The sequence below is a fragment of the Panthera tigris genome, chromosome C2 (genome assembly GCF_018350195.1).
Source record: "Panthera tigris isolate Pti1 chromosome C2, P.tigris_Pti1_mat1.1, whole genome shotgun sequence".
Lineage (NCBI taxonomy): Eukaryota > Metazoa > Chordata > Mammalia > Carnivora > Felidae > Panthera > Panthera tigris.
Window position 1 is genome coordinate 66,486,952 of NC_056668.1, and position 19,424 is coordinate 66,506,375.

The following is a 19,424-nucleotide window of genomic DNA, read 5'->3' on the forward strand; positions in this document are numbered from 1 at the left end:
TCTCAGTATTTTTGCTGTTTATAAGACTACATTTGATAGTGCAGGAGGGGTAGAGCTCTTGACTTCAGCTTCCCTACGGCTAACTCATCAAGGGATATTTCTGTCTTTCCATCTGGGAGATCTGGGATTTCTGAAATCTGTGTTAATACGGAAGATGACTGGCCCCAAAAGACTTGGATCTCAATACGCATTACACGGGCTGCTCCTAAACCCTACTATATGTGTCTTCAAAACTATCCCTTACCAAAATATTTTAAAGTGGCCCTGTGGCCCAGTTTTTAAGTATATACACAGTAAGTGAGAAAATCTGGATCCAAATTCTGCCCCCATGAATACTATTTATATATTATTAGATACTTTTCCAAAGTATCCAAACCCTTTTTTCTGAGCTTCAGTTTCCTCAGCTGCAAAATCAGGATAATAAAGGATCTACCCTGTAGGGCTGTTATTAACCTTAAATGGGTAGCGTTAGGGCACCTGGGTGGCTCAGTCAGTTAAGCAGCCAACTCTTGATTTCTGCTCAGGTCATTGTGTCACAATCACTGGGCATGGAGCCTGCTTAAGATTCTCTCTCCGCCTCTCCCATTTTTCACGCCCCCCCCTCAAAAAAATTAAATGGGTAATGTTTATATAGTGTCTGGCATTTAAATATTTGATAAATGTTAACTCTCCTTTTTGAAAATAGTAAAAGAAACACTAATGTATATAAATGGTAAGACCTAATTGTCATGCTTGCACTAGTTCAAGGATATCCAGAAAATGGACACTTTTCAAATTCTACAATACAGAAAAGCTATAATGGAGTGGACACTTAGTACCACATGGACATTAAACATGATTCTTCTCCATTTAACTCTATTATCCTTTAAATGTCCAAAGCACATTTTAAAATGTATTCTGAATATTGCAGAACTATGAGATGATGTTTCAAATATTATATATCAGGATTGAAAAAATAAGACCTATTTTTAGTGCTATTATTTACAGGTTTTTAAGTTCTGTCACAATGGAGCTAAACTCATGAGCTCTAAGTAAATAGTACTATTTGTCTGGAATGAGAATGACAATAATAATTTTTGTTCAGAATTTACCATATACTAAGAAGTGTTCTGGCATGTGACATGAATTATCGCAAAATATCCGTGAAGTAGATAATATTCCCAACTTACAGAAAAGGAGATTAAAGTATGGAGGACTACAATAATTTGTATATTTTGTAAATGGTAGAATTAGGATTTGAGCCCAGGCAGTCTGGCTTAAGAGTCATTATTCTTAAGTACCATTTTCAACTGCACAGTAAGATACTTCCATTCTATATTTTAAACTCCAAGCACTTGAGTTGCTTCCAAAACTTATATAAATAGGTGCATATTTAAATTATGCAAAAGAAAGTTGAATACTATAACCTATTTTGTACTGCCATTAAATGATAAAATACTTAATGGAGACAATAAATTTTAAACTATGTTAACAGTCAAATATTAAAAATGAACTTATGTTTAATAAAAATCGTATGAAGTTTTTGGCTAACTACTGAAAATGTGACTAACTCTTAAAATAGTGAGGACTTAGCCATCTTTGTATGTTTTGAAAAAAATGAATTATCACTCTTCATTTACTAATCTACACATTCAGATTCCTTTATATATGAAGATTTAATTATGGTATTTATGCTGCCTTCTTCCTCCTGGTACAGATCATGTAAACGGACACTGCACAAGTCCAACCTCTCAGAGTTGCAGTTCTGGAAAACGTCTGTCTAGTGCTGATGTTTCAAAAGTAAATCGCTGGGGTCCTGGAAGACCACCATTTCGGAAAGCACAATCAGCTGCTTGCATGGAAATTTCTTTACCAGTCACAGCAGAAGGTGAGTTAAACATACAAATTTTTGTGGATACAATTAAAATTTGATATACCATAATAATGGGAGCTAGAGGACAAGGGATGTAAATTACATGTAAAAGATATTTAAAACTATAGTCAGCTCTCAGCAATGAGTAACTGAGAGATTGGTCAAACTGTGGCCATGATTCCAAATCCATTCCTCGTTACACCTCCTTCTTCATCTCTAAAACCAGGATGGCTCTGCTTATTGGTAGACACCTTCTCTTGTACAAAGGGAGACCTATGCTTTAATTTGTTCTCAAGACCCCCAGCAACAGAGTTTCCTTCCATCTCAATGGTGAGCTTTTAGTGTCTCTATCTGTAGTTATTTAATGTCTTGCAACCCTAATTTCCTCAACTGTCAAGTGAATGTGACCAAGAAAAAGGCAAGATCTTAAGTTCTTAAGTTTGCAATCTTCATCTTCATATGTTTTTTAAACGATTAAGTGCTTATTAGTGGAATGAGTATTGGAGCAGGGATTAAAGTATAAGAGCTAGAAGGCCAGAAAGTTTTAGACAGGGAGGAAAAAAGGAATCTTCTAACTTAGTGGCTACTGTCTTGCTGACAACTTTAGGGAAAGATATGGAAAAAATAATCTTAGGAAGATTTTCTATGGTAATTCTAGTCTATAAAGTAATTCCCCATTTACCACCCCTCAATAAATTTGATAGTAATGACAGATATTATTATTCAAAAATTTTAATTTAAAAACTATTTTAATTATACCATACTAAATCTGGTTCATTGACATGCAAATAATGAATTTATCTCTCTCATAGGTGTCTGTGAGTAACAACCTTGAATGTTGATGCACTATGAATGAAAAAACTTTGAAAGCATTTTAGCTAGGATTTGTATAATAAAAGCAAAATGTAAAGGTTATAGAAATAGCACTCTTAATCACTGGCTTGAGAGTTGAGAATTTTGACTTTCAGACATTTCTGCCTCTAATTTGTACTGGATTCTGGGGAAATTGCTTAACTCTATATCTCGGTCTCTAAATCTATAAAGTTATATAGATTATATCCAAGCTCCCTCTCATCTCTAAATTCTATTACGAATAATTATTTTTACAAACTTGCTGAGGGATATAAGGGGGAAATTAGGAATACTATATTTGTCTTTCTAGAAAAAGGATAATCTAAGGAACTTATATTTAACTCTTTTTATAAAAATGAGTCACACTTGTACCTATAAAGGAAGGAGTGAATATGTAGAAAAAAAGGAATATGAGGAACTTGTATTCCAGAGCAATTATAAGAACAAAACCTGCCTCGAATTCCTTTAACTGAGGATGAGTTTATGCTTGTTGGAGTGTGCACATGTATGAGTGTTGATGAGCAGGAAAACTTGCAACTATCCTGCTTCCTGTAGGTGGGCTGAAGCCCCCTCAGAAAGATTACCATTAACAATGAGATGGCACGGTCTATAGCTTCTGATCTGGTCCTAGGAAAAGTTACAACTGGATTTGGATTCAAGGTAGGTAAACTGAAAGTAGTTCAGGGATACGACATTTGTTCTTTGGCCTTGGTAAATACTCCAATTTTTACAACTATAGTTACTCCAAATATAGCAAAACCAAAAATTGTGTTAGTTAGGGACATGTATTCACCACAGAACATTTGTGACCTTTCAGGTAAGTAGTCATAATTTTGTCCGTAAGAGGGAATTGCCAAGAAATCATTAGGAATATTTTCAATAATTGAGATACAGAAGCATAATTAAAATGGTACCAGAAATTCTTGTAACCTTTACTACTTAGACTAAATATTTTTTCCCCAGATTAGAAAATTTCAACTAATAGAGGAGGTAATGTAGGGGAAAAAACATGGTGACCTGGAACTCTGGAGTCCCAAGTTCTGGTCCCAGCTCTGCCTAAGTTTATGATTTATACTTCTGGACTTCAGTCTCTTCATTATGAAAATAAGCTGGTGAATTGGACAAGCTGTCTTCCAGATCAGTTAACAAGGAACCAAATTTTACTTCCCTCTCATAATTTTGTTTTTCATGTATGAAGTCTGACTTTACTTCTTATAGAAATACACTAACTTAATTTTTGTTTTTCTAAACATCCATAGAAAGCCGAGAGAATTCCTATAATCGTTCTAGAAGTTCGAGCATCTCCAGTATTGACAAAGATTCTAAAGAAGCAATTACAGCACTATACTTCATGGAGTCTTTTGCTCGGAAAAATGACTCTACAGTCTCCCCTTGTTTGTTTGTTGGAACTAGTCTGGGAATGGTGTTAATCATCTCCCTGAACCTACCTTCAGCAGATGAGCAAAGATTTACAGAACCAGTCATGGTATTTCCAAGTGGTAAGAGTTCTTGTTTTATTCCTTAATTGCTATTTTTCACATTTTGACATAAGATAATGTATAACATTAATTTGTATTGATCTGGAAGACTATAAGTATTCTGTATGTTGGAAACTATTGAGAATTTCATAAATCATATACTATCCCAACATTTGTCATATAGCAACTTACCATTCATTAGGATAAAATAGTATAATCATTTCTATGGTAGTAAACTGTATAACTGTCCACCTAAACAATGCCTTGGGGAAAAAGTTTCTGAAAAGCACTAAGGAAAACCTTAATGCAAAAGTTAAAGTATTTAATGAAGTATTTCTCCAAAGTTCTAGGCCAGAGCAGAGCCTATATCATCCCTGACAAATTCAGAACAATTAAGCTAGAAGCACTACATAGCTTTCGAAAATCTTCAGTAAACTTTCCATCTTGTTTCAAAAGCATACCACACAATTTCTTTCCTTTTTATCCTAGTGCCTGAAAAATTTGACCTAAGTTATGAGTACTGTTGCTAAAGCATATGTTCTTCTTAAAGCAAAGTATCTTCTTCCTACTTGAATTATCTTTTTTTTCTTTTCAAAGAGATGAATGTGATTCCTCACGCAATTCCTTTGAACATTTAAAATTTTGTTCTCAATAACTTTTGCTTTGTATTTCCTATGGATAAGAAATGTTTTTCAGACAGTTTTTAGGTAAAAAAATAAAAAAGGAATTTTATTAATATATAGGATAAGGAATTTTATTTTAAAAGAATAAATATATGTGGTATGCCATGTTAGAGAGTTTTGTTTTCTTTGTTAACTGGTGTACTAAATTCTTATAGATATTTACTTAATGTAGGTGGAATAGTCAGCTCTCTACTAGTGTGGCAAATTTAGATAAACGTATTTATGTGTATGTGTATGTGTATGTGTTAAATAACAGAAGTTGATCTTCTCACACTTCTGGGGACTAGAGGGCCAAGATTAAGGAGTCAACAGATTTGGTTTCTTCTGAGGCCTCTCTCATTGGCTTGCAGATCACCAAAGGTGCCATGTGTTCACATGGCTGTCCTTCAGTGTGCATGTACCCCTAGTGTCTCCCTGTGTATGCTAACTTTTTCTTAGACAGACACCAGTTTGTATTAGGGGCCACCCTAACAACTTCCTCTTAATCGCTTCTTTAAAGGTTGTACCTTCTGAGGTACTGGGTTCTAGGCCTTCAACACATGAATTTGGTGGAGACACAATTCAGCCCATAAAATGCATTGTATTTTAAAAGTTAATCTGCTAGGATCACTGTATTTTAATTGTAAACATATTTCACGATGAGAAAACATCTTTTACTACATTCCTTATTTTAAGGAAATATGCACAATTCTCTTATATTGGTTGAGTTAAAGCCAGATTAGTGAGGTCACAATGAATTATTAAACATTAATTCAATCCACTATTTAACTCAATAAATCGTTATACATATTGGACACCTAATATGTGCCAGGCATTCCTCACAAGTTTAAAGGTGAAAATTTATCTCTTGTGTACAAAAGTTTACAACCATAAGTGAAAGACAGTTTTTTAAGAGATATTCTAAAAAATGTGGTTTTCTATTTCACAAGCTTAGAAATAAACATTCTCTGGAACTGACTTAACAAATCTCTCAATATTGTAGGGAAGTCCTTTAGCATTCTTAGCAAACAGACATAGACTAAAAATGATGGCAAATTACAAAATAAGTATAGATTTAACTTAATAATGTGGTATCTAGTTAGTAAGTAGTTGCAAAGCTTTTCCTCATTTAGTTAAAGATATATAATGGGAACCTGTCTTCTCCAATTTTCTATGTCATTATTCTCCTGTTCCTTCCAGACTTTAGTTAATATCAATACCAGCTCACCAATTGTAACAAATGTACCACATTAATACAAGATGTTAATAAAGGACAAAGGGGTCATATGGGAGCTCTCTGTACTACTTGCTCAATTTTCTGTAAACCTACAAGTGCTCTAAAAAAAAGTATTTTTTTAAAAAAGAGGTATACAATAGAGAAAACTATGAAGCTGGTTTCCAATGTGTTTTACAAATAACCATGGAAAAGAGAGAAAGCCTAATTAGAAGATCATAAGAGACTACTATGAACAATTATATGCAAATAAACCGGACAACCTAAAAGAAATGGATAAATTCCTGGAAACATATAACACACCAAGACTGAATCATAAAGAAATAAAAAGTCTGAACAGATCTATAACTACTAAGGAGATTGAATCAGTAATCAAAAACCTCTCAATAAAGAAAAGCCAACTCTTTAAGGAATCTTTTCACTTTAATTTACTGTGGTTGTCTTGACAGCAAATTCTATTCAATGATATGGAAATTTGAACTGTACTCAATCATTGAATTTTAGAGTGGAAAAGCACTTTAAGGTTATCCATTCCCTGTAGTTATGCCTTAGTCTGTATCAGAATCACTTGGAAGGTTTGTTACAACACAGATTATTGGTCCCCACCCTCAGAGTTTCTAATTAAACAGGTCCGGGGTGGGGTCTGAGGATTTGCATTTTTAACAAGCTTCCAGGTGATGCTGATTCTACAAATGCCACTTTACATAGGCTAGGATGGAAAAATCTACAATTCTTTACGCCTGTGCAGGGAAAAACACAGTGCTTCCTCCTTCTGTGTGTTTCTTCTGTGTGCCTCTTTCAAACTGCTTCCACACTCACAACACTTCTGACACCACATGTGGAGAGGTTTTTCCCCATAAGAAGCAGGTCTTTGCAACACCAGCTGAGTGTCCCACAGTTTAACTCAATCCTGACACTATCTGGAGATAATTGTCAGATTCCACAGGTTAAGAACTCATTCCCACAAAACTGCTCCCTCTCCTTCCTTTAGATGCCAATCACCAGTCTAGTTTGTCACCTGTGCTTCTGACACATTGGCTATAAATCTGAGGTTCCCACAACCCCCTCTTTGGGTTCATTCAATTAATTTGTTAGAGTGGCTTACAGAACTCAGGAAAACTGTTTACTTACCATTTACCAGTTTATTATGAAAGGATACAGATGAACATCCACGTGGAAGAGATGCGTGGGTAAGGTATGTGGAAAAGAACACAGAGTTTCCATACCCTCTCCAGGAGCGTCAGTCTCCCTGCACTAACACCTGTTCACAAACCCGGAAGCTCTTCAAAGCCCTTCCTTTTGGGTTTTTATGGAGGCTTCATTACTTAGGCATGATTGACTAAATCATTGATCATTGGTTGAATTCAATCTCCAGGCCCCTCCTCTCCGGAGATTGGGAAGGGATGGGACTAAAGGTACCAACCCTCTAAACACAGCTGGTTCCTCTGGCAACCAGCCCCTATCCTTGGGTAAGATCCAAAAGTCACCTCATTAACATAATAAAAGACACCTGTGTTTTTCTCCTCCTTGAGGAAATTCCAAAGGTTTTAGCAGCTCAGTGCCAGATACAGAATAAAGACCAAAATAAATGTTTATTATAAATCACAATATCACACATGCAAATTCAGCTTAATTACAATCCTGGTTAAATTTATTTCTCCCTGCTTATTTATATGCCTGTGCAGCTGACCATGGCTGGAGAAAAACATAACCACAATAAATAGTCTCATTTTGAAATAAATCACCAATAACTTCAAGTAGGTTCCTATGCTGCTGGGTAATATCCTCTCTTCCACACTCTCAAACAATCATATATTTTCTCCACTCTCCTCAAACCTCAAATACCTCCTCCACTATTTTCAATGTCAGCTAATGACCATGTGTCCTTTTGTACTGAGAAAATTGAAACAAGCAGATAACTTCAAACACCACATCTACCAACCTGTCTGCTTATATCTCCGTGGTCTCTGTATTCTCTCCTGTTATTATGACTAAACTGTGTAAGCTCCCAACTTGGCCAACTTCTCTACTTGTATACTCAAAGTCAATCCAGCAACTTTTCCTGTTTCCTTTATATAATTATATTTTCATTTATACCTAATTGTGTAATTATAGTGATAATAAATACTTATCTTTCTGCTAGATCAGCAAATAAACATGCTGTTCTTTCTCCCATTAAAGGAGAAGAACTTGGGGTGCTTGGCTGGCTCAGTCGGTACAGCATGCAACTCTTGATCTTGGGGTTGTGAGTTTGAGCCCCACAGTGGGTGTAGAGATTACTTAAAATCTAAAAGTAAGTGAGTAAATGAGTAAATAAAAGAGAGACACTCTGTCTTGAATCTATCCCTCTATAATGCTCCATTTCATTTCTTTTTCTTTAATGCAAAATCTTTGAAATGTTTTTGTTATATTCACGATTTCCAATTTTATTCTTTCATTCTCTCTAGGCTCCATTCTAAACAAGCTTTCTCCCATACCAATCAATAAAAACCTTTGTCTGGTCACCACTGACCTCATGGCTCAATCCAATGGTCAGTTGTCAGGCCATGTATTACTTGACATATCAGCAACATATTACCAAGTTTACCGTTGTCCCTACCTTAAAAACACTTCACTTGGATTCCAGAACAGTATATTTGCCTACTTTTCCTCCTACCTTTGTAGCCATTCCTTCTCAGTCCACTTTACTGGTTCCTCCTCATTTCACTAGACTTAAAACATAAGAATGCCCAAAGACGGACTCAAACCTTTTCTGTTTTCTATTTACATTTGAGGACAAAATGACTTTAAACCTGCCTCATGACTTTAAATGCCATTGAAAATTTAATGGGTTATATATTTTTTATTTATAGTCTGGAATTGTCTCCAAATTTCTGACATAGATATCCAGTTACTTGACATCCACTTGGATTAATCGTCTCAAACTTACATGTCCAAAATCGAGTTCCTGGTTTCCTTTCCTTTCTCCCATATTCATTACCACATCTGTTCATGACAATTCCATCCTTCCAATTTCTCTCGTCACTAACATTAGAATCATCCTGGACCACTGTTTCTTTCACACTCTGAATCTAATTTATTAGCAAATTCAGTTGGCTTGACTTTTATAGTATCCTCAGATTCTGACCATTGCTTACCACTTCTATTGTTACCACCTGATTGGAAGAAACTTTTATCCTTTCCTTGCCTTGATTTATTGTAGTAACCTCTTAACTGTTCTCCCTTTGGAATATGGCCAGCAGAAAGAGTGATCATGTTAAATGAAAATTAGATTACATCACTCTATTCTCAGAATCTTCCTTATACCAAGTAAAAGTCTGAGTCTTTACTGTGTTCTACAAGACGCTTTATAACCTAGATCCATCTCTGATCTCTCTGATCTCATCATCTCTAAGTCTGCCCTTTGCTGCTCTAGAAAGTCAAGATCTGAAAAGAGTTTGAGATTTTACTTTATTTGCAAGCTGATAAAATTAGGTTTCCAGTTTTATGAATGTTGATAGAAGATAAAAGACTCCTGGTTCAGAGATGAAAGATAATCAGATATCTGACCAGTAGTCAGTATATCAGCATTTTGTGCTGGTTTCCTGAGTCCTGATTCTCACAGTATGAAGCAAAGAAGCCTTCTCTTCTATATTAGTCTGCTCAAGACACCATAACAAAATACCACAGAGAGGGTGGCTTAAATAACAGAAATTTATTTTCTCACACTTCTGCAGACTGAAAATCCCAAACCAGTGTCCCAGCAGTGTTGGTATCTGGTGAGAGCTCTCTCTTCGAGTTGTAGAGAGCTGCCTGTACACTGTGTTCTCATAGTGTTTCTTCTGTGTCCAGAAAGAGTGAACAAGCTTTGGTGTCTCTTGTTTTAAGGACACTAATTCTATCAGATCATGGCCCTACCCTATGGCCTCATTTAACCTTAGAGGCCCCATCTCCAAGTACATCCACACTGGGGGTTAAGTCTTCAACCTAAGAATTTGAGAGAGGGGAGAGGTAGAAACATTTAGTCCGTAACACCTTCTACTCTATTAAAATTTAATCATACCTTTCCCCTAGAGTTCTTATCTCCTTTCCTGCTTTATTTTTTTCCTTAGTATTTATCAGTGTCTAATATCTCATATATATACTTAGTTATCATATATGGTCTATCTCTATCATCTAAAATAAACTCTAGGAAAGTAGAGATTTATCTCTGTTTTATTCACTATTATATTCCCTAAAACAGAACCTAGAACACATAGTAAGTCCTCAATAAATATAAGTGAAGGTTGTAGTAGGGTAGGCTGCCATTGTGGAAAGCTGGAGTAAGGTATACTTCCAGCCAGTGAGACCTCCTTCAAGAGGAAAGTCCTAATTACTTGTGTGGTGAATTATTTACCATAGACTGAACTGTGAAGATCTTATTATACAGGACCTTAAATTTAAGCTTACTTTGCAATGAAGTGTATTTCTGAAATAGTAGTGGCTTACAATTTGGACTTAAGTTTTTTTTTTTTTTTAAGTTAGGAAAGATTAATGGCAAGTCATAAAGATTAATAATACATATTTGAAAAAACTTAAACCCTGTATAAACCTAATGGACAGAATATAATCAAAGCATTTTTTTTATCACAAATTAGGAGACAAAGCAGCTGTTTTGGCAAGGGCAGATTATTGAGAAATTGTGATTTTGATGCTGACAGTTTGTAAGCATCAGGTATAAGTAAAATGGCTTCCAAAATGTAGATTTCTTATCTTTTTAACCTACCTTAGGGTATCTCTAAATTGAGGGTGCTAAGATATTTATAATTAGAAGAGTTATCCCATGACAGGTAATTAAGGAAATGTGGCTTTATAGAAGAATGAATCCTAGATGAATTCTAATTAAATCACTTGTCATAGCTTTGGAAATCCCCCCCGCCCCTCCCACCCACCCCGCTTCCGGAACACTGGGAGAGCTGTTCTTTTATTCCTTGATGAAGTGCCCAAACCCTGCTCTCCTAACTTCTTCAGTTCCCTTGTAGGACATTTGCAAGATTCTTCTTTTTAAAGTGGATTTTAAAACACAACTGGGATGTTAAATCATCTAAACACGTTATTTTAAATTTGATTAAGCACTTTAAGTTATAAAGTACTTTAAATGGAATGTATTTTTATTTATTATCCTTCCTTTTACAAGTGTCTGTCATATGTACACTTTTGAGGCAATATTAGCCTAGGTTAATCCCCTTACTCTCTCTACATGATGTCAGAGGACAAAGGAAAAAAAAGGCTCTTGGGCATTGCTTACAGGAGTCTGGTAATGTCCCAAAGTCAATCTGTCATAAGTTGCCTAGCAAGTTTTATAATATCCTGTTTATAATATCCTGGACTGGTAAAAATAGCCCATAGGTAATAATTTGGCATGGATATTCAAACTTGGAGAATCCAGGTGAGTAAACTTCTTTTCTATATAAACGTGCATAAGCCTGCGTAAGAGCCAAAGGAAGTTTTTTTTTTTTTCTAATACAATCAAAATTCCTAGCATGAACTCTATATGTCAAAATTTCATGAAATTTATTCCAGGTGTTCAATTTCAGAAGGAGAAACTGTTTTCTAGTAAATGAGCCTAAGAAATAAGGAAATAGAATCAGATGGCATGAGTTTTTTCAGTTGGAGTTATTTCAATAAATGAAAATTATAAATGTTCTAAAATTTGCTTTTAAAAAAAGGATTTTAAGGGAGACTATATAGTATAGCAAAAGAATACTGGATTAGAAATTAGGAAATGTGAATTCTAGTCCAGGCTCAACAACCAACCTGCCATCTGACATGGCCCAAATCTGGGCCTCCATCTTCTCATTAATAAAATGAAAGGATTTGGGTGCTTGGCTGGCTCAGTTGGTAGGGTGTATGTGACTCTTGATCTTGGTAAGTTTGAGCCTTACATTGGGTGTAGAGATTACTTAAAAATAAAATCTTAAAAGTAAATAAATAATAAAATGCAAGGATTTGACAAGTTGATGTCTTAGGCCCCTTTTAGATCTAACATTCTATGATTCCAAGTTATTGCAACTGATGAACTCGCAAATCTACTGATTTATGTATATTACTGCAATATTGTGGCACTATAAATTATAAATAATTATAATATAAAGCATTTATTGCCCATGAATAACAGCTGTTTTAGAAAGAATTTCACATGCCAGTGATATGAAATTGTTTTTATAGGCACATTCCTCTCACTGAAAGGAGCTGTGCTAACATTCTCCTGTATGGACCGAACTGGTGGATTAATGCAACCGCCATATGAAGTTTGGAGGGATCCAAACAACATAGATGAAAATGAAAAATCTTGGAGAAGGAAACTGATCATGAACTACCCCTCTCCATCCCAAGAAACAGGAGATCATCAGTATACAGTAATCTGCTCAGAAAAACAAGCCAAAGTCTTCTCACTGCCTTCTCAGACTTGTCTTTATGTTCATAACATCACGGAGACATCTTTTATACTGCAAGCAGACGTGGTGGTCATGTGTAACAGTGCCTGCTTGGCATGCTTTTGTGCCAATGGGCATATCATGATAATGAGGTACTTGCCTTCTTTATAAATTGTCTGGTAATCACAACAGTGTGAATAAGGTACAATTTTGAAAAGTATATGTGTAATGTGCAATCAAGAAGCAAACTGAGATCATTCTTTCATTATGTTTGTGAATGTTTTATTGTTTGACAATTTGAAGAAACTCTTTTTTTTTTAAATTTTTTTGTTAAAAATGCTTTGCATTCTGAATGAAATACATATATTTTAATTGATTTCAAGGAATCTAAGGAAAGACTGATTTTTCTGGTCATTCACACAATTCAAGCATTTATTGAACATATGTATCTCCCATATACTATGCTAGTCATGAAATATAAAAATGAATAAGCTCTAAGGAAAAGAAATTAACTTACTTTTACTATGTTTTATAGTCCACATAAGTATTTTACATACAGAATTTAATTTGATCCTTATGGTTTCTGTAGGACATAGGAAAACAAAGTATTATTTGCATCCTCCATTTTACATATGTTAATAAATTAAAGTTTAAATCACCTCAGGTTACAAGTCTAGGAAAAAGTGAGACCAGCACTGAACAGTATACTAAAAGTCATCACTACAACTGAAATATAACACTGTGTAAGTTTAAGGTATACAGCACAATGATTATACACACACACACACAATATATATATAATAGTAATTTCACTCTGTGTGTATGTGTGTGTATATATATATATATATATATACATATATATATGACTACCACAATAACATTAGTTGACACATCCATCACTTCACATAGTTACATTTGTGTGTGTGTGTGGTGAGAAGTTTAAGATCTAATCTTCTAGCAATCAAGTATACAATACAGTATTGTTAACTATGAGTCACCATGCTGTACATTAAACCCCCAGAAGGTATTAATCTTGTAACTGTAAGTTTATGCCCTTTGACAACCTTAGTGTGCTATCAGCTGAGAGATTTCATTATACTGTTAGTAAACTAGAATAAAATTCATGAGACACAAAATTAATTACCTAGTTATTTTATGAATTCAACAAATATTTAATAAATATAACCTATGTAGAAGTCACTGTCATTCATTTTAATACATCACCTGGTTCTAAAAATCACTGAGACAGTTAAGCATTATACTAGGCCTATGAAAGATATAAAAATTAGTAAAAACATAGTCCTAATCCTTAAAAAGCTTACTATCAAATTGGGGAGATAAGACAGATACACAAATAATGATAACACAATGAACATGTATATTCCAACAGAGGAAATATAGGATTGAATCTTCTAGTCACAAAGTTCTCAGAATCAAAGTCATGAGATAGTTGGTATATGTTATTAAATACAAGATGTTGGGAGGAAAGTAAACTGGAGAGAAAGATTGGGGTAAATTATTGAGGACCTGTAATGGCAGGCTAATGAGTTTGATATTAATCAGTTAATAGGAAATACTGTTTTTAAAGCTGAATTTAACTTGCTCTAGCTATACATCGGGAAATACATATAAAGGAAGAGCTTGAAATGGTCTTCTGAACTAAAGTTTTAGCTATCTCGAAAGCAAGGTGGAAACAGATGTGAGGGATAATTGAGGAAAACTTGCTAAATATAAAACTGATTGTGAAAGGTAATGGAGGCCATTAAATCACAGGATTAGAAGAGAATTTAACTGAAAATATTTAATGAACCTGGGTAGCAGCGATGTCATTAAAACAGGAAATAAGAGAATTTGGAAAAGCTGAAAATGAGAAATTTGAGAATGAATTCTTGGAATGTGAGGTGTTTTTAAGTGATCCCACAGAAGTTTGGCAAGCAATTTTAGGTTTGGACTGTTAGAAAAATATGGAAGATCCAGCTCTGTTAGTCATCTATATAAATGCATTAGTGAAAGTTACAGCAGTGAATGAGATCATCAAAGAAGATAGTATAAAAAGAACGGAGAAATAGACTGATCTGGGTACAAAAACTTGGGGATATCTCTATATTTATGTAGTAGAATAAAAGCAAAATCCAGCAGAGGATATTGAGAAGAAGTCATCAGAGATATAGGAAAAGGAGAAGAATAACTTCATGAAATAAAAAGGATAGAAGAGTATCCAAACAAAAATAGAAGACCACCAAGAAAACGTCAAGAGGTAGTCAGATATAGCAGAGAGGCCAAAGAATTTGAGTAGAAGAAAAAACACTAGGCCTGGCCTGGCAACTAGTAGGGTATTAGTGATCCTTGCAAAACAAATCTTAGAAGCATAGTGGAGGCAAAAACAAAATTTTCAATGGAGAAAGAGACAGTGGTATAGATCAAAAGTTGACAAACTACAGCCAACAGGCCGTATCTATCCTGCCCTTCCTGTAATCTGATATTATACAGCTGGCAAGCTAAGAATGGATTTTACATTTTAAAATGTTAAAAAAAATCAAAGAGAATATTTCATAATATGTGAAAAGTACATGAAATTAAAATTTCAATGTTCATAAATAGTTTTTGGAACACAGCCACACCCATTTGTTTACATATAGTCTAGCTGCTTTTGCATGACAAGGCAGAGTTGAGTAGTTATAACAGACTATATGGCCTACAAAGCCTACAATATTTACTATCTGGCTCTTTAATAAATGTTTGCCAACCCCTGGTATAGATTATTTTTTCAGGAAACTGTGGTAAAAAGATAGATGAGGAACAGGAAAGTAGTTCAGAGCAAAACTTGGCTTTCGAGAGTGTTTTCATTGTTAGATTTTCTTTAATAGAGGAGACATGTAAGCCAAGGAAAAGTAGCTACATAAAGTTTAAAAAAAATTAAAAAAATCATTTACTGTCTACTCATTCTCTTAGATATTTCTGGTTCTGTCTGTTTCTCTGTTTCTGTTTCTCTTTCTCAAACTATTTTTCAGTATTTGTCATGAAAATCATTCCAGTCTTGTTTGAAAATGAGGACTTAACTCCTAGACATGCCTTAGTTTTGAGGGAAAAAAAAATGTGTATCGCACATACCCTCTCCTCCCCAAGCTCACATTTAGTCACTCAAAATTTTTCTTTTAAGTTAAAAGACGTTAAACTGTTGTCACAATTGAAATTTTTAGTTTGATAGTGATTACTTACCTTGTTTTTGCAAAATTTTAGTGAGTCTCGTTTTCTCAAATGATACTGAGTATATCTGAAAATTAATTTCCATTTAAATAAATATGCGCTGCCATCTACATTTATGAGGAGGGAAATTGCTTGAAAAATGAAAAATAGAGAGTTTAAAAAACAGCAGGAATCATAGCAACAGGAGAATTAAGATGCTATCTCTGTCTTCCTCTGCTCTATGTAAAAACTGCTTTACATGGTAATGGCTACTTTAATATTAATTATGTCCTAGTGGAAAATCTTCATGTGTTCTTGAGGATCTCAAAAATATTTGGAAGGAAATTACCTTGGGATGATTTTAGTAATATATATAATATGTAGCTTGAAGAACTGAATCCTTCAAATTGGCATGCTCCTGACTTTGATCATCTTCCCATGCTAAGTATTTTCCTAGATATTTCCAGATCCTATCAGAAATTAACTCTACTGAGTCCATTCTTCTCAAGACCTAGTTTTCTGATAGTTGGCAGGTAGCTGATTGCTTACATGCTAATGTACCCAAACCTAGAAAGTAGTAGAAAGGGATACAAGAGTCTTATCTATAAATGTGTTCTCAAACTGGGCTTTTAGTGAAAACCATTGTTAGTTACGTGATACTATTTCCTTATAAAGTGTCCCTGCACAGAAAAAAATCTATTTTTTCAGCTTTAAAAGCACTTGGTTCCTGGTCTTAGCAAGTAAATTACTTTTTGCCATTTCCAACCTGAAGTAATTAAACCATTTTTGTTTTCTTCGCTTACTTTTATTATGCTACATAAACAATGTAGCTTATCAGAAAAGTCCATTGGAATCCCTTCCCCACCGCCACCCATTAATTTGACAGACTCTAGCATGGAAGTCTGTTTAACCGGGTTTGTTTTGGCTCACAGCCTAAAGACCTCAATTACTTGAAATGTCATAACATACTAAGTCTTTGAAATCCAGTACATATTTTACACTTACAGAATACCTCAGTTCATGCAAACCACATATCAACTGCTCAATAACCATATGTAGCTAGTGGCTACCATATCGGACAACATAGTGCTAGAACCTCATGGAAAGCTTTTTCCAACTGTGCACATTTCAGATCCCATTCTATATTGTAAAGTTCTAGGGCTTAACTTGTAATAACAAACTACTTTCATAAGAGAAATAAGTACGTTTTTTTCAAGGTACTGGTTTTATCATCTGGGATAATTTAAAATCATCATGCACACCAGAATCAGTTGAACAATTTGAAAGCTGGAGATTTAATGACAAGTCTCTTTTTATCCTTTTGGTATTAGAGGTGTGATTTAAAAGCAATGAGACCAGTTTCTTCAGTAGTTTGCAAAACTGGCTCTTGTGGCCATATCCAAAGGGACATTCTGATGAATATTTAAGCAAAATTTGGGGCTACCACATAAGGATAAGATTATAGCTATTTGGTAAGACACTGGAGATGAGTGGTATTCATTTAGCTATGCCTAATTCTGATCTATTATTTATAACTTATTCTCATTCCCGTACAGCCCTAACCATGTTTATTTACTAAGCATGCCTTCAGTGCAGATGTCCTAAGTCATAGGTAATTTTTATTTCCTGTGTGTAGAGGGAGTAGAGGAATGGGGAGCAAAGCCACTCCATGGCCAGGCACAGTGAACTGGATCCATTCCATGGATTATGCATCAGTGCATCAGTGCATAACCTCCTCAGACTCGGGAGTTTTGCCTTAAAAGGAGACAGTAGACCAAGTACTTTCTAGTGGTGATGTTTCTCCCATAACCAAAGACTGCAACCTTTGGTTGCAGGAACCTGTGAAATGCTGCAGAGTGTATTCTGAAATTGTTGGCCACTACATTTAATCCACCCTTCAAACATATTTGCTAAGTATCTGTGTGGATTAAGAGAAAGAACCAGGCCCATAATTTTTTGTGTGTATATAATTTTATGTGAAAGTCTAGCTTTTTACCAGAGACTTCAAGAGAATAAAAAGAAACAAACATTAAATAGTGGTATAAAAATAAATGTTTTTATGTAAGGAACTGTACATTTTACACAGAGAAATGAAAGCTTCTAACAACGTGAATATGAAATGTGGATTTGCTTTTTTTCATTCAGCCTACCTAGTCTTCGCCCAATGTTGGATGTTAATTATTTGCCACTGACAGACATGAGGATAGCACGGACATTTTGTTTTACCAATGAAGGCCAAGCGTTATACCTCGTCTCTCCTACTGAAATTCAGCGGTTAACATACAGCCAAGAGATGTGTGATAATCTACAGGTAGGTCAGGCACATTTATGAATACACATTGGATATGGTTGTAAAAAGAGAATGAGAGAGATATCTAATAGCTAAATATTATTGGGCCAGGCAATAAATATGCCTTCCCCAGATGTTTTGAATATATGTTCATCATTGTGACCCTGTCAAGTTTAGTGTGGGTGTAGTTATACACAGAAAAAAAAAAAAAGAAAGAAAGAGGGGGACTGACGGGGAATATGCAAAGATCATACATATTAATGGTTGAGTTTTTGTTTGGTCATTTTATTGGGTTTTTTGTTGTTTTGTTTTTTTGTTGGTTGTTTTTTTTGTTTGTTTGTTTGTTTGTTTTTTTACTATGGAGAATCCCCTGTAAGATTATAAACTCTCCCTCCAAGGTGGGGACTATGCATGTGCACACAAAAATCTTGCGAACAATTCAGGGAGTTCATGGACTTTTTAAAAAAAGAAGTCTAAATTTTAAGAGCCATACAAAATAAATACATATCCTGTGGGTTAGTATTGGGCATTTGTGTTTTATCATAGCAGTGAGCAGAGCTTTGAAACAAAATAAATATAAAAGCTTATCAAAACCTTAGGTAACTTAAAAGCGGTTACAAAAGAGCATCTTAGAGATTTAATTGGTTCAACCCCTTTATTTTACAAAACAGAAAACTAAAACCCATCCATTTTAATAGAGAGGTTGAAAGTATAAGCTCTGAACTATTTAAGTTGTATTTTGCCCACTTGTATAACTTTGGGAATTTTGCTTAACCGACCTGTATGCTCTGCCTTGGAGCACTGTCATGAGAATTAAGAACTGAGCCCAGTGCCTGGAATATAGTATGTTTTAAAAATAAATAATAATGTTCCTATTATTGTTATTCAGCAAATGCTTGTTGAGTGGTTACCATATGCCTGGTACTTGGCTAGGTTCTAGTTAAGATACAAGTCTCTACCTGCTAGTGTGGAGGAAGATAAGTCAACAGACAAGCACCGCACTCTGTCTGACAGAAAAAGACTGTCTATATGTGGCTGTGCCAGCGCTGAGGAGACATGGAACAGGGGCCCCTGGGTTATGGGATAGCAAGGAGGGCTAGTTAGAACAAGGTTGTAAAGGATGAATAAGAGTCATCTATAGGGATGGGTGGCTGAGAATGGAAAAGGATATGATATTCTCGGCAGAGTAGTGTCATGCAAAAATTCCAGAGGTTCAGGAAACTGCCAATAAACTGCAGAGTTAGACAGTGAAAAGGGTGGAGGAATAGTACTGGGGAATTATTCCAAAGTAGATCTTGGAGCACCCTGTAAGCTCCTTAAGGAATCTGGCATTTATCCCAAGGGGAACAGGAAGTCATGGAAAAGGTTTAGCAAATTTGTTTATTAAAACTAATATTCTGGTTACATATAGTTTTGAAGAATTTGAGAGAACAATTAGGAGGTGTTTTTTTTTAATAATTAAGGCCAAAAATAAC

The 19,424-nt window shown here is 34.9% G+C and overlaps 2 protein-coding genes across 8 annotated transcripts in view; one reads left to right on the plus strand and one right to left on the minus strand.

Annotated features, from left to right (window-relative positions):
- The window catches only part of STXBP5L (syntaxin binding protein 5L), a 379,743-nt gene that overhangs the window by 356,071 nt on the left and 4,248 nt on the right, over positions 1-19,424 (plus strand). For all 6 annotated transcript variants that reach the window (XM_042999139.1, XM_042999138.1, XM_042999140.1 and 3 more), the window contains 4 exons: positions 1,697-1,867; positions 3,964-4,203; positions 12,265-12,625; positions 17,805-17,970. In XM_042999139.1, coding sequence (XP_042855073.1) covers positions 1,697-1,867; positions 3,964-4,203; positions 12,265-12,625; positions 17,805-17,970 — 938 coding nt within the window. The remainder of the gene's footprint in view (positions 1-1,696; positions 1,868-3,963; positions 4,204-12,264; positions 12,626-17,804; positions 17,971-19,424) is intronic.
- POLQ (DNA polymerase theta) overlaps positions 9,798-19,424 on the minus strand; it is a 157,749-nt gene continuing 148,122 nt past the window's right edge. Inside the window, exons 32-33 of one of the 2 annotated variants that reach the window (XR_006222195.1) lie at positions 12,991-13,056; positions 9,798-10,044 (exon numbers count right to left, since the gene is read on the minus strand). The gene's annotated coding sequence lies outside the window, so the exon portion shown is untranslated. Of the gene's footprint in view, positions 10,045-12,990; positions 13,057-15,792; positions 15,812-19,424 lie in introns of those variants that run through there. The other variant, XM_042999132.1, reaches the window with a different exon arrangement.